General features: G+C 21.5%; 1 protein-coding gene across 1 annotated transcript in view; it reads right to left on the minus strand.

Moving 5' to 3' along the window:
• The window catches only part of LOC109603124 (fibrillin-2-like), a 45,880-nt gene extending 32,974 nt beyond the window's left edge, over positions 1 to 12,906 (minus strand). The window contains exons 1-2 of the mRNA XM_049964473.1: positions 12,729 to 12,906; positions 9,212 to 9,410 (exon numbers count right to left, since the gene is read on the minus strand). Of these exons, the coding sequence (XP_049820430.1) occupies positions 9,212 to 9,393 (182 nt within the window). The 5' untranslated portion in view covers positions 9,394 to 9,410; positions 12,729 to 12,906. The remainder of the gene's footprint in view (positions 1 to 9,211; positions 9,411 to 12,728) is intronic.
• Between the last annotated feature and the right edge of the window lie 1,649 nt (positions 12,907 to 14,555).

Here is a 14,555-nt window from a genome sequence, read left to right on the forward strand (position 1 = left end):
TTAATGTATCAAGTTGGTATTTATTTACTGAGAATGTTGAGATATTATAACTTAAAAAATATATTGCTTTTTTAAAGTGTGGTTAGTTTATCCTAACATAACCCAACTTAACTTAAGTTAATTTAATTTAATCAAAGTATTGAAATAGTTCGTGACGTTTGGTACAATAAATTTAAATTTAGTTGACAAAATTTAATATTTAAATTAATGTATCAAGTTGGTATTTATTCACTGAGAATGTTGAGATATTATAACTTAAAAAATATATTGCTTTTTTAAAGTGAGGTTAGTTTATCCTAACATTACCCCATTTAACCTAAGTTAATTTAATTTAATCTAAGTATTGAAATAGTTTGTGACGTTTGGTACAATAAATTTGAGTTTTTCTTAAAGTGAGGTTAGTTTATCGTGACATAACCCAACTTATCTTCAGTTAATCTAATTGAATTAATTAGTGGATTAAATTTTGTGTTGTAATGTTGTTTCATTGTTGTTGCATTTGTAGTTTATTACAATAATATGTTTTTGAATCCAACAAATCTAATTTAATTCAAACGTTGAATTAATTTATGAAAGTTTTGGTACATTAAATTTTAGTTTTGGTACATTAAATGCGATTAAATAATAAATAACTGCGTCCCGTGCATCTGGAACGTGTAAATGCATCACCTAATGGATAATTCATTAAAATTCGCGGCCATTACTTAACGATCAACAAAGGATTTTCATTCACAAGCAGTTTTACTCACTTCCTTTCGGATCATCGTAAACGACGCACAAATAACGATTTAATGACCCACGTTTAAAATATCATAAATCACACGCTAACTGAGTACGGATTATTTATTATTAGATTTTATTCAAATGCGTGAATAATTGGGTGAGTTGTGATTTAAGTAAAATTAATCATGTTGTCAAAAAATACTTACTTAACTATTATTAATAATGTTAATAAATAGCCAATCACGTCAGCTACGTTGTACGAATGTGGTGTAGGTTAAATATGGATACTTCAATGAATATTGTATAGGTCGTGTGAAATGAAACAGGCGAATGTGTATTATGCAAAAAACTGTAGGTTCATGTATGTATGGGACGCATAATGAATACGCGTACACATGCATTTGGAACATAAGCCCCCAAGTTCCATAAATAATGGTTATTGAAACAAGTTAAACGCTAATTGCCGCTAAGAGTTAATTAAGAGCATGAGTGGCCGATGCTAAGTGTTCAATGAGAAAGTCAACGATCGCTGTCAGTTATTCGCCCGGGTTTTTAAATAAAATGCGATGGAAATGCATCAAAACAAAATGATAATTGTAATTGTTTAATTGAGACATCACCGTATAATTAATTGTGTTGCTAAATGCCATTTAATTAGAAAAGAATCCCGGAGGAGAAGAATACATGTTACAACTAACTTAGAATTACATAGTTGCACAATAAAAAGAAACACTTTTATTTATTGTACTACACTTGTATGTAGGCATGTCGAATTGTTATTAACATAAATACCTTAAGAACATTTGATTGTGTGGCTTAAGACTTTCGTTCCGTTTCATATGTAAATGTTGGAAGTAACTAATATGTAGTATGTAGAATTGTAATCAATATCTGTATTGTTCTAACTGCGTTTCGATGTTTACGACACAACACGGCTCAAATTGTGGGAACAATCAAATTGTGGGGGTTAAACATTACAATCAAATAATCATCTTATGTCTTACATTCAAAACATTGAAGGAAATAATAGTTAAAATAGTAAAAATATCGGAAATAATTAACATGTATTAGAAAAATATTATAAATAACTATTTATAATTGAAATAATTAAAGAACTAATAATGTTATTAATTAATATACCAAAAATTAAATTAACATAAATATAATTTATATTTAAAATGTAGTAAAAAGTTGTAAATAATTATTTGTATAAATTTTGTTAAATTTATTTAATATTAAAATTTAAATAATAAAAATATTATCAAAAATTAATTATTTTCTTTCCATAATTAGTTATTAAATTGAAAATAACTCGATAAATTTAAACTAATTACATACAATTATCTAAAATAATAAAATATGGCAAAACATTTTGAATAATTATTTATGAACATTTTTTTTTCAATAATAATAAAAATATTGTTAAAAATTCATTTGAAAAAGTAAATAAATTAATTTTATTTAATATTTTTGTCTATAAACATACAAAAATTAATAAATTTAAATAGAAAATACTTCAATAAATTTAAATTAATTGGATATAATTAGATAAAATAATAAAATATGGCAAAATATTTTGAATAATTAATTATAAACATATTTTTTCAATAATTTGAAGAATATTAATAAATTAATTAAGAAAAATAGAACCAATAATAAAAACATTGTTAAGAATTCATTTGAAAAATTAAATAAATTAATTTTATTTAATATTTTTGTTCATAAACTTACAAAAATTAATAAATTCAAAGAGAAAATAATTCAATAAATTTAAATTAATTGGATATAATTAGATAAAATAATAAAATATGGCAAAATATTTTGAATAATTAATTATAAACATATTTTTTCAATAATTTGAAAAATATTAATAAATTAATTAAGAAATATAGAACTAATTATAAAAATATTGTTAAAAATTTATTTAAAAAATTAAATAAATTAATTTTATTTAATGTTTTTTTTTTTCATGAACATACTAAAATTAATAAATTCAAATAGAAAATAATTGGATAAATTTAAATTAATTGGATATAATTAGCTAAAATAATAAAATATGGCAAAATATTTTGAATAAATAATTATGAACATTTTTTTTCAATAATTAGAAGAATATTAATAAATTAATTAAGAAATATAGAACTAATAATAAAAATATTGTTAAAAATTTATTTGAAAAATTAAATAAATTAATATATTTGTCCAAAAACATTCAAAAATTATTAATTTGAAGTAGAAAATTCTTGAAGAAATTTAAATTAATTGGATATAACTAACTAACACAATAAAATATGGCAATATATTTTGAATAAATAATTATAAACATTTTTTTTTCAATATTTAGAAGAATATTAAAAAAATAATTAATAAATATAGAACTAATAATAAAAATATTGTTAAAAATTCATTTGAAAAAGTAAATAAATTAATTTTATTTAATATTTATGTCCATAAACATACAAAAATTAATAAATTTAAATAGAAAATACTTTTTTCTATAATTATAAGAATATTAAAAAATAATTAAGAAATATTGTTAAAAATTTATTTGAAAAATTAAATAAATCATTTTATTTAAAAAACATTCAAAAATTAGCCAAATTACTAAAATGTTCAATAATTAGAAGAATATAAATAAATTAATTACGTAATATGTGACTAATGATAAAAATATTGTAACTAATTTATTGAAAGATTTGAGAGATTAAATAAACGAATTCTATTTAATATTTTCGTAAACACGAAAAAAATGAATGAATTGTGAATTTAATGAAATGTATTAATTGCTGGCAAATAGGAACGTTCAAAATTCCATCGCGTCCTTGACGATACGTTATCACTGGAACGATTGCAACAAAGAAATATTAATAACCTTGACTGTGATTACGCTTACGCATTTTTTTTATTTCCCGGGTTACATGTGTAACTGGCTCTTTTCAACGTTCCGAGATAAAATTCCATGTGTGATCTGTGATGTCAATACTGGTCAGTACTGGTCGCCTTTTAAATGATTAATGAATGGCCCACGATTTATTAAAAGCCCGCTTTGATCCACAGATTATTTTATTACCTGTGTTTGACTACGTTTTGTTAATTAACCAATAAAATTGATCCGTTCTTAAAATGAACAAAAAACTTTGTTGTTTTATGTAATATTTATTAATTTGTGGTTGCAATCACATAAAATTTATTTATGTAAGTAGGGGGGAGTTAATTTTAATTAATGTTCTCATTTTAATTAAACTTTAATATATAATATTAATATTAAACTACAAAGTTAATTAAATTTTTAATTAATTTGTGTACTTTTATTTATGGAAAGCAAATATATTTATATGATTATTGTTTGTTTTATTATTTTAATGAATTAATTTAATATATATAATTTATACAAAAAAATTAGTTATTGAATAAAAATATTCAATTTATTTTTGTGTGAATATGAACAAACATATTAAATAAAATTAATTTATTTAATCTTTAACAATATTTTTATTATTAATCCTATATTAATAAATTAATTTATTAATATACTTCTAATTATTAAATTATTGAAAAAAATATTTGTAAGAAATTATTCAAAATATTTTTATTATTATTTCCATGTTACTTAATTAATTTATTAATATTCTTCTAATTATTGAAAAAAATGTTTATTATTAATTATTCAAAATATTTTGCCACATTTTATTATTTTAGCTAATTATATCCAATTAATTTAAGTTTATCAATGAATTTTCTATTTGTATTTATTAATTTTTGAATGTTTATGAATAAAAATATTAAACAAAATTAATTTATTTAATTTTTCAAATAAATTTTTAACAATATTTTTATTATTAGTCCTATATTTCTTAATTAATTTATTAATATTCTTCTAATTATTGAAAAAAATGTTTATTATTAATTATTCAAAATATTTTGCCATATTTTATTATTTTAGCTAATTATATCCAATTAATTTAAGTTTATCAATGAATTTTCTATTTGTATTTATTAATTTTTGAATGTTTATGAATAAAAATTTTAAATAAAATTAATTTATTCAATTTTTCAAATCGATTTTTAACAATATTTTTATTATTAGTCCTATATTTCGTAATTAATTTATTAATATTCTTCTAATTATTGAAAAAAATGTTTATTATTAATTATTCAAAATATTTTGCCACATTTTATTATTTTAGCTAATTATATCCAATTAATTTAAGTTTATCAATGAATTTTCTATTTGTATTTATTAATTTTTGAATGTTTATGAATAAAAATATTAAACAAAATTAATTTATTTAATTTTTCAAATAAATTTTTAACAATATTTTTATTATTAGTCCTATATTTCTTAATTAATTTATTAATATGCTTCTAATTATTAAAGAAAATGTTTATTATTAATTATTCAAAATATTTTACCATATTTTATTATTTTAGGTAATTATATCCAATTAATTTAAGTTTATCAATGAATTTTCTATTTGTATTTATTAATTTTTGAATGTTTATGAATAAAAATATTAAACAAAATTAATTTATTTAATTTTTCAAATAAATTTTTAACAATATTTTTATTATTAGTCCTATATTTCTTAATTAATTTATTAATATGCTTCTAATTATTAAAGAAAATGTTTATTATTAATTATTCAAAATATTTTACCATATTTTATTATTTTAGGTAATTATATCCAATTAATTTAAATTTATCAATGAATTTTCTATTTGTATTTATTAATTTTTGAATGTTTATGAATAAAAATATTAAATAAAATTAATTTATTTAATTTTTCAAATCGATTTTTAACAATATTTTTATTATTAGTCCTATATTTCTTAATTAATTTATTAATATTCTTCTAAATATTGAAAAAAATGTTTAATCTTTTAAATGAGTTATTAATTATATTTTTATTATTTCAATATTTATAAATAAATTTATTTATATATTCCTCTAATTATTAAAATTAATAAATGTTATTAAATAATTGTTCAAAATATTTTGCCACATTTTCTTGTTTTAGTTAATAGAATCAAATTAATTTAACAACTACAGTCAGTTAATAGAAGTGAAAAAGTGAAGAGAGGAAACAATTCGTTGGTACCACCTCTCCAACGGGTTAATTCGGTTTAAAATGATAACTTTGGCTAAGTTAATTTAGTAAATCCACTTCCCACTAGGAAGTAATATAAATTTGCTTGAAACACTACTCTGTTTGTTATAATCCTCTGTTTGTAAATGTAATTTAATATTAGTTGTGGTGGAGTTATGTATCCTACCTGTTATTAAATAATTGAAACCGCTTTACGCAACTTACGCAAATATTTATGTTACTATTTAAGTTCGTTTCTTACATCTAGAATTTGATATAAGGTTATCTCACAGCACTTAACACTTATTCACATGAATTAAAGTAATGTTGACCTACATATATATATATATTGGAATATTTGTTTGGTTTTGTTAATCACAATAATCTATTATTAACTTTTTAACTTGACCTAACCGTTAAGGAAAAAACACAACAAACATAATAAATTTGTTAAAATATTGCAGTTATTAACCTCATTTTAAAAATGTGACCAAAGAGGCACCTCGAATTGTCTGTGTCTGTGTTGGTTTAACCAAAATGAATTATGGTGTTATTTATACGTAAACCTAATCGTATGGCTTTATTTTTAAAATATGATGTCAATGCCCTAAATACATAGAAAAATATATGGCTGTCACGTTAAGATGCACAAATTATTCACATGAATTGAACATTATTCGTTTTCATTCGACATTTTATTTATCTGCGAAATATTTTTTAAATAATTAATGACACGGACAACATGTTTAGTTCAAAGCAATTTTGTTCACTGTGTGAAATTTGTTATATTTCATTTTTGTACATTTTGATTTTAACGTTTTATAGTCCAGTCAACAAATTTACAATGGATGTGAAATATTTTTTTTTGTTAGCTACGGTGAAGTACATTTAATTACGTTGCTTTAATGAATATGCCAACAATTTGTATGTGCACAAATATTTTCGTTTAATTAATCAAATATAATTTGATTTCATTGTTTTAATTAAATATTTTTCACCCCAATTAACAGAGTCAAATTCAAATTTGACAAGTTACATATTTATTGAAAAATTTTATAATTATTTTAATTTTCATTTAAATAATTAACTACAAATAATTATAATTTTTAATTATATTAAATTTTAATTACATTACAATATTTTATTTTACATAATTTAAATAAAATGAATAATATAATATAATTTTTGTATTTTATATTTAATATTTTTTATTTCCACATTTTTAATTATTTGTACATTCATATATTTTAAAATTAATTTAATGAACACATAAACTATTTAAATATAATTAAAACAAAAATAATATTGACTTTTTTATAACTATAATTTTATAATTTTACAATATTTTCTCTGTATATTTAAAAAATGTTAAATGTGATAAATTTAATAAGGATTTTTATAATTTTTGAATACAAATTTGTAATAAAATCATAATTTTTCAGTATTCTCCATTATTTTTCAAAATAACCACTTCATACTTTAATTATTATTAACCTAACCTAACCTAAGATCTATATTTTCATAAATTTTTAATATTTGTTCCTTGTTTTTATTGTTAAAATGTGTTTAATTAAATTTATTATCAGTTTTTTTTAATTTAGAAGGTCAATAATTTATTAATAATTAACAAATCAAATTACTTAAGCTAATATTATTAATTAAATTATTAATTTAAGTATTATTATAAATATTTATTCATATTATTATAATATTTTATTCATATTTAATATTTTTTTCATTCATTTTATTGTTTTAATATATTTTTACCATATTTTCCATTTTAAGTGATTTTTAATCTAACTTAAAATCAATATTTTCGTGGTTTTTCAATATTTTTTCTTTGTTTTTATAATTAAAAAGTATTTAATTATATTTATTAACAATATTTTTAATTTTTAGGGTCAATATTTTAGTAATAATAAAAAAATTAAATTACTTAAACTATTATTTTTAATTAAATTATTAATTTAAGTGATATTATAGTTATTTTTAATTGTGGTTGATATTGTTAACAATATTTTATACACAATTGTATTTTTTTTTTCATTCATTTTATTCTTTTAATATATTTTTATCATATTTTTCATTTTAATTGTTTTTTAATCGAACTTAAAATCAATATTTTCGTGGTTATTCAATATTTTTTTTGTTTTTATAATTAAAAATTATTTAATTATATTTATTAATAATTTTTTTAATTTTTAAGTTCAATAATTTAGTAATATTTAATAAATTAAATTACTTAAACTATTATTATAAATTAAATTAATAATTTAATTGATTTTATAAATTATTTTTTAATTGTTGATGATATTGTTAACAATATTTTATACATAATTATATTTTTTCCCTTTTTTAATTTATATACGTTTTAAAATTCATTTTACAGTTTAAATATATTTTTCATTTTAATTAATATCTAATTTAACTTAAAATCTATATTTTAATAGTTTATCAATACTTTTCTTTTATAATTAAGAAGTATTTAATTAAATTTATTAACAATTTTTTAATTTTAAAGGTCAATAATTAAGTAATAATTAATAAATTAAATTACTTATACTATTATTATTAATTAAATTACTAATTTAACTGTTATTATAAATTATTTTATTATATAATTATAATTTTGGTTGATATTATTAATAATATTTTATATTTTTTCCCTTTCTTAATTTATATAAGCTGTAAAATTCATTTTATTGTTTAAATATATTTTTCATTTTAATTATTACTTAAAATCTATATTTTCATGGTTTTCCAATAAGTTTTCTTTGTTTTTATAATTAATAAGAATCTAATTAAATTTATTAACAATTTTTTAATTTTGATAGTCAATAATTTGTTGATAATTAATAAATTAAATTATTTAAACTATTATTACTAATTAAATTATTGATTTAAATGATATTATAAAGTAGTTTTTAATTTTGGTTGACATTATTAACAATATTTTATTTATAATTTTTTCACTTTCATATTTTATACACATTTTAAACTCCACTTTATGGTTTAAATATATTTTTTACCATGGTTTCCATTTTAAATATTGTTTAAACTAACTTAAAATTTATATTTTTATGTTTTTTCATTATTTTTTCCTTCTTTCATAATTAAATAATGTTTAAATTTATTAACAATGTCAATAATTTATTAATAATTAATAAATTTAATTATTAAAGCAATTATACTATTAATTTAAGTGTTATAAATTAATTTTAAAATTAATTTTATTGTTAATTAATTTTACTAAATGTCTTTTAATTTCAAATGTTAATAATTTATTAATAATTAATAAATTAAAGTTTTAATATGTATTTTTTGTTTATTACTATTTTTTATGTCTATTTTAATATATTTTTTCACAGCATCTTAGTATTTTAATATTATAAAATACTCACCCTCCAGGTGTTAAAGGTCTTTGACTCTGGGGCAGTTCCTGGTGGTTCCTGGCGTACCGATCGTAGTGCGTGTTGTTCGACAGATAGTTCCTGGCGTATCTGCCGTTATTGGCATTCGCATTAGCCGCCGTCAGGAAGGCCAGAAACGCCACACACTCCGCCACCCGAAACAGGAGCGGCATTTTTATAAAGTGTCCACCTAGAATCAACAAATAAAAAAAAAAATAACATACGTTAGCGGAACGGAAAGTGGACGGGCCCGCGTCTAATAATAAAGTTTCGGCCGCAAATAGTGTCGGGGTGTCTCACCCTGCGCCGCATTCACGATGGGAAACCGGTGATTTATTTTGAGATGGAAAAGAATTCCGGGTTAAATTTAGACGGAGACGTCTTGGGGCGATTAATTTTGTGTTTACTTTTAAAATTTTGTGCCGCATAAATTTGTCAATAAAACAATGCTGGGACTCTGATGAATGACGGGGGGGAGGTACAAGAAACTGATTAATTACAGACAATTGACCCATGACCGTATCATCGTCGACTGTGCATTGATTTAACCCTAATGCTTATTCAATTAGAAATGAGACGAGTAAAAAGTTGACAAGAATCATCAATTGATCCACCAACAAATCGATTTATACTTACACACACACACACACACACACTGGGAGGGAGACAAAGGGAGATTGTAAAATTAAAATTCCGCCTCAGTGAATCATTAATCAATTGATAATGGGCCAGAAATGGAAAAAATGTCTGTACATGTGCCCAGTTTTAATTTAAATTTATAATTTTATCTTCTTCCGGATATTTCGCAGTGGAAATTATCTTGTGCATCCGGTCAATTCCCCACGAACTGGATTCTGTGCTGTGGTGGATCAGTTGTTGTGCTCCAAATTTCTTATTAATTAATTTAATATATTAATTGAGTAATTGAACGTTTCGTAGTTGATTTGTAAATAGACTTACGACTCATTTAACATGTACGAAGGTTTATTTTCCTTTTAATTCGTTTACATTATCAGTTAGTGTATGATTACAACAATGCGGGAACAATGCCACACCATAATTAAGCCCATTCAATTTACATTGTTGTTAATGATTTGGACACACTCACACACACACATACACGTGACAGATGTGGGCACCATAAGGGATAAAAGGGACGATAATTTATGGTTTTTTATTGAAATTATACGTTTTATATTTTTCCCATTTTTATCCACGGTTATATTTATAATTATTCACATTCATTAAAATAATAATAAAAAAAGTATTTTTAATTGGTAATCGAATATATTGGAGAGAAACCGTTGGATACAATAAAACAAATACGGTTTTAGTTCAGTTCAAATATTGATAGAGATGAATTAATGATGTTATGTTATATAAATATGAGTACTACATGTAAATTAACTAATCAATCTATTTGAACTTGTAACGATAAAGATTAATCTGACATTAATTAAATAATATTGCGTACAAGACTCACTTTTAATTTATTTTTTTTCCTTAAAATTATAAAATATACTATTATATCTATAGATAATTTCTTAATAATTGTTGTTTTAAACGCTCAAATACTTAATATTTATTGTACAGGGTGATTCATCTAACTAATTTATTAGAAGTTTATGGAGAATGGAAGTTGGTATTAATTTGAAATTTTTATACCAGTTATAGGTTGACTTAAGCTATCTTTTCAGTACATTTTCAACAAAATTTCATTTCCGGTTTTGCCGAAACTGACGTCAACTTTCTTATTTTTAATGTAACACCCTGTATAAATTTCGATTTTTAAATTCTAGATGTAATTACAAATAAAATGGCTATCCCATGTCCTATACCTAAATCTAATATTTTATGAGTTATTGATGTTTTTTTCTAAAAATTTACCTTTAATTTTGGGCACATTAAAACATCAATAACTTAGTTATATTCAATGGAACACACTGTATGTTTTTAGATATTTAGATTCTACATGTAATTACGAATAAAATGAATATACTATGTCCTATATCAAAACTCAAAAGTTTTTGAGTTATTAATTTTTTTCCAAAAATTTTGACAGAGAGTTGTCCTAAATAAAATGTATACCAATATTGATGCTGGAAAGTTCAATTTTGGTAAACATGTTAACCAAGATCCATCTTAAAAAAGTCTTTATTAGTACTCTAACATTTTGTACAGGGTGTTCGTTATTTATATTTAATTTTATTTATGTTAAAACATCAATAATTTTGTTATTTTCAAAGGAACACTATGTATATTTTTAAATTTTTAAATTCCACATATTATTTCAAATAAAATGTCTATACCATATTATATACTTAAATTTAATAGTTTTTGAGTTATTAATTTTTTTTCAATAAATTTCAATAGACTGGTGGTTTAATTAAAATGTCTGTGAAGTCACCAATTTTGATGATGAAAAATTAATTTTTGGTATACACATTAACCGGTGATCATCCTTTAATAAACAATTATTGGTACTTTATTATTTATTTATATTTTACAGAGTGTTCGTTATTTACGTTTAATTTTGTGAATTTTTAAACATCAATTACTTTGTTATTTTTCATGGAACAGTCAGTATATTTTTAGATTTTTAAATTCTATATATAATGGTAAATTAAATTGCAATACTATGCCCTATCCCTAAATCCAATAGTTTCTGAGTTATTAATATTTTTTTAAAAAATGTTCACTGATACAAAATATATTGGCGCCCAACGTAATATATTGGCGCCCAACGAATGTTTTAATTAGGTTTAAATATTTATATTAAGAGTTTTATTGATATTAAATATTAAAAACCATTATTTTACATATTAAAATTTTGTTTTTTACTTGTAGATTTAAGAAAAAATCGAAAATTTAGCATTAATGATAATTGTTGGGCGCCAATATATATATTTGGGCGCCAATATATTTGGTTATATGTATATAACGAACACACTGTATAAAATTTGGGAATACCAATAACGGATTCTTATAGAAAGGTACTTGACTAGCGTGTATTCCAAAAGTGAACCTTCTAGTATCAAAATTGGCTGGTTTACAAATATTTTAGTTGAACCATCAACTTGTCAAAAATTTTTTGAAAAAAATGAACAACTCAAAAACTATTGGGTTTAGGTATAGTACATACATAGTTATTTTATTTATAATTAAATGTAGATTTTAAAAGTGCAAAAATGTACAGGGTGTTGCATTGAAAATAACAAAGTTATTGAAGTTTTAACACTAAATTAATTTTAATGTGTTTTGTTGAAAATAAATAAAATAAAAGAATATTTTAAGTCAAGTTATAATTTCTATAAAAATTTAAAATCAATACCTTTTCCTGTTCCATCTAAACTTCTAAAAAATAAGTTAGTTGAAACACCCCGTATTTCAAATAATTAAATAAATTATTGACTTAAATATTTTATTTATTATTAGCATTAATTAGATAAAATATTTTTATTAAAAAAAAAAATAATTTATTTTCCGTTAATGCATCACAAATACTTACAAACTTATTGGGAGTTAAAAGTCGGTCACTAAGTTCAAGTCACAAAAATCAAACCACTGAACACCCCTGAGGCCCGAATCCTGAACAATCGAAAATAAAAAGCGCGGTAAAATCGTCGTCGCTGTGGCCGTACGGATGGGTACCACACCGCCAAGACGCAAACCTAACCGATGCGTGGCCAAGACGCGACTGTTGGTCCAACCGGGATGCTGGATCCGAAGGAACTATACGAAGGCACACTTGATACACTATTTGGTGCTTCTGATGTACACACACAATCACAATCTTTATGTGGATCTGTCAGTTGGACGCGCATGCATGTACTCCTAACTCATTAGTATTCTTGTTGACGCCTTTTTGTTGAAAAAGTGCATTGATGGTCGGGATGGTGAATTGAATTAAATTGATGCGATGCGCAATTCCTTCTTTGTGGTTGCAACGCTTAAGTACCACCTTTGGAAAGGTTTACTTGAATTAAATAGTTGATGTTATGGCGACTTAGACCAAACATACTAAAAACTCCAAATGCAGAAGACTGTTTAATTTTTAATGCTCCTTTCTAGAAGAAAAGGAGGTCATTTTATTAATCTTACTTGGAAATAAATTATTATTTTAGGAAAGATATAATTACTTTGGTACTTTTGTCAATATTTTATCTAAAATAATCTTTGACTACTTTAAAATTATTTTCATTAAAGTTTTTGAGTCGAAAAATGTACCATTAATAAATAAAAGTAATTTTTATAATAATTGTGGTGAGTACCATAAATTAAAAATAACATTGCATAGTTCTAAATGTAAATATTGGCACAGTATTAAAACCATCATTTTGTATGCTTAATATGTCATGATGATAAACACAAGCACACGAGTTTGAGTTTCAATAAAACCTTCTTTTTTAAAAAATGAAACTAACCTATTAAATTCATGTTAATAAATTTGAATTAAAAAATTATTTAAATCATTATACTTATTTTAATTTTAATGCTAATGTAATCTTACTTTTAATTATAACCCTAAAATTAATTACTTTGTGTTATTTATTTGTAAAAACATCCACAACAAAATATATCGGCGCCCAACGTGATATATTGGCGCCCAACGTAATATATTGGCGCCCAACGATCGTTTCATTTAGGTATAAATATTTTTATTAGGTGTTTTATTGTTATTAAATATTAAAAACCACTATTTTATATGATAAAATTTTATTTTTTATTTGCACATTTAAGTTAAAATTGAAAATTTAACATTAATGATAATTGTTGGGCGCCAATAAATATTGTTGGGCGCCAATATATTTCGTTATATGTAAATAACAGACACACTGTATAAAATTCGGGAGTACCAATAACGGCTTCCTATAGAATGGTACTTGATTAACGTGTAACTAACTTTAATTGTAATTTAACAGTTTTAATTCTAATTTTTGTACCAATTTTGATTTCAATTAATATTTTAATTCTATTTATTCTTTCTAATTTCAATCATGAACTAATTTTAATTACAATTGTAATTTAAATTTAATATTAATTAAATCTAAAATTTTAATTTTTAACAACAGTTATAATTCTAATTTTTCACCAATTTTGATTTCAATTAATATTTTAATCCTAATTTTTTTCTCATTATAATCATGAACTAATTTGTTTTATAATTTAGTTTTATTATTAAATATAATTATAATTTTTATTCTAATTTTGAAATAAATTAATTGTAATTTAAATCTAATATTAAATAAATTTGAAATTCAAATTTTGATTCAAATTAATATTTTAATTCTAATTTTAGTCTTAATTTTAATTATAAACTAATTTTAATTATAAT

The sequence above is a fragment of the Aethina tumida genome, chromosome 3, assembly GCF_024364675.1.
Source record: "Aethina tumida isolate Nest 87 chromosome 3, icAetTumi1.1, whole genome shotgun sequence".
Taxonomy (NCBI): domain Eukaryota; kingdom Metazoa; phylum Arthropoda; class Insecta; order Coleoptera; family Nitidulidae; genus Aethina; species Aethina tumida.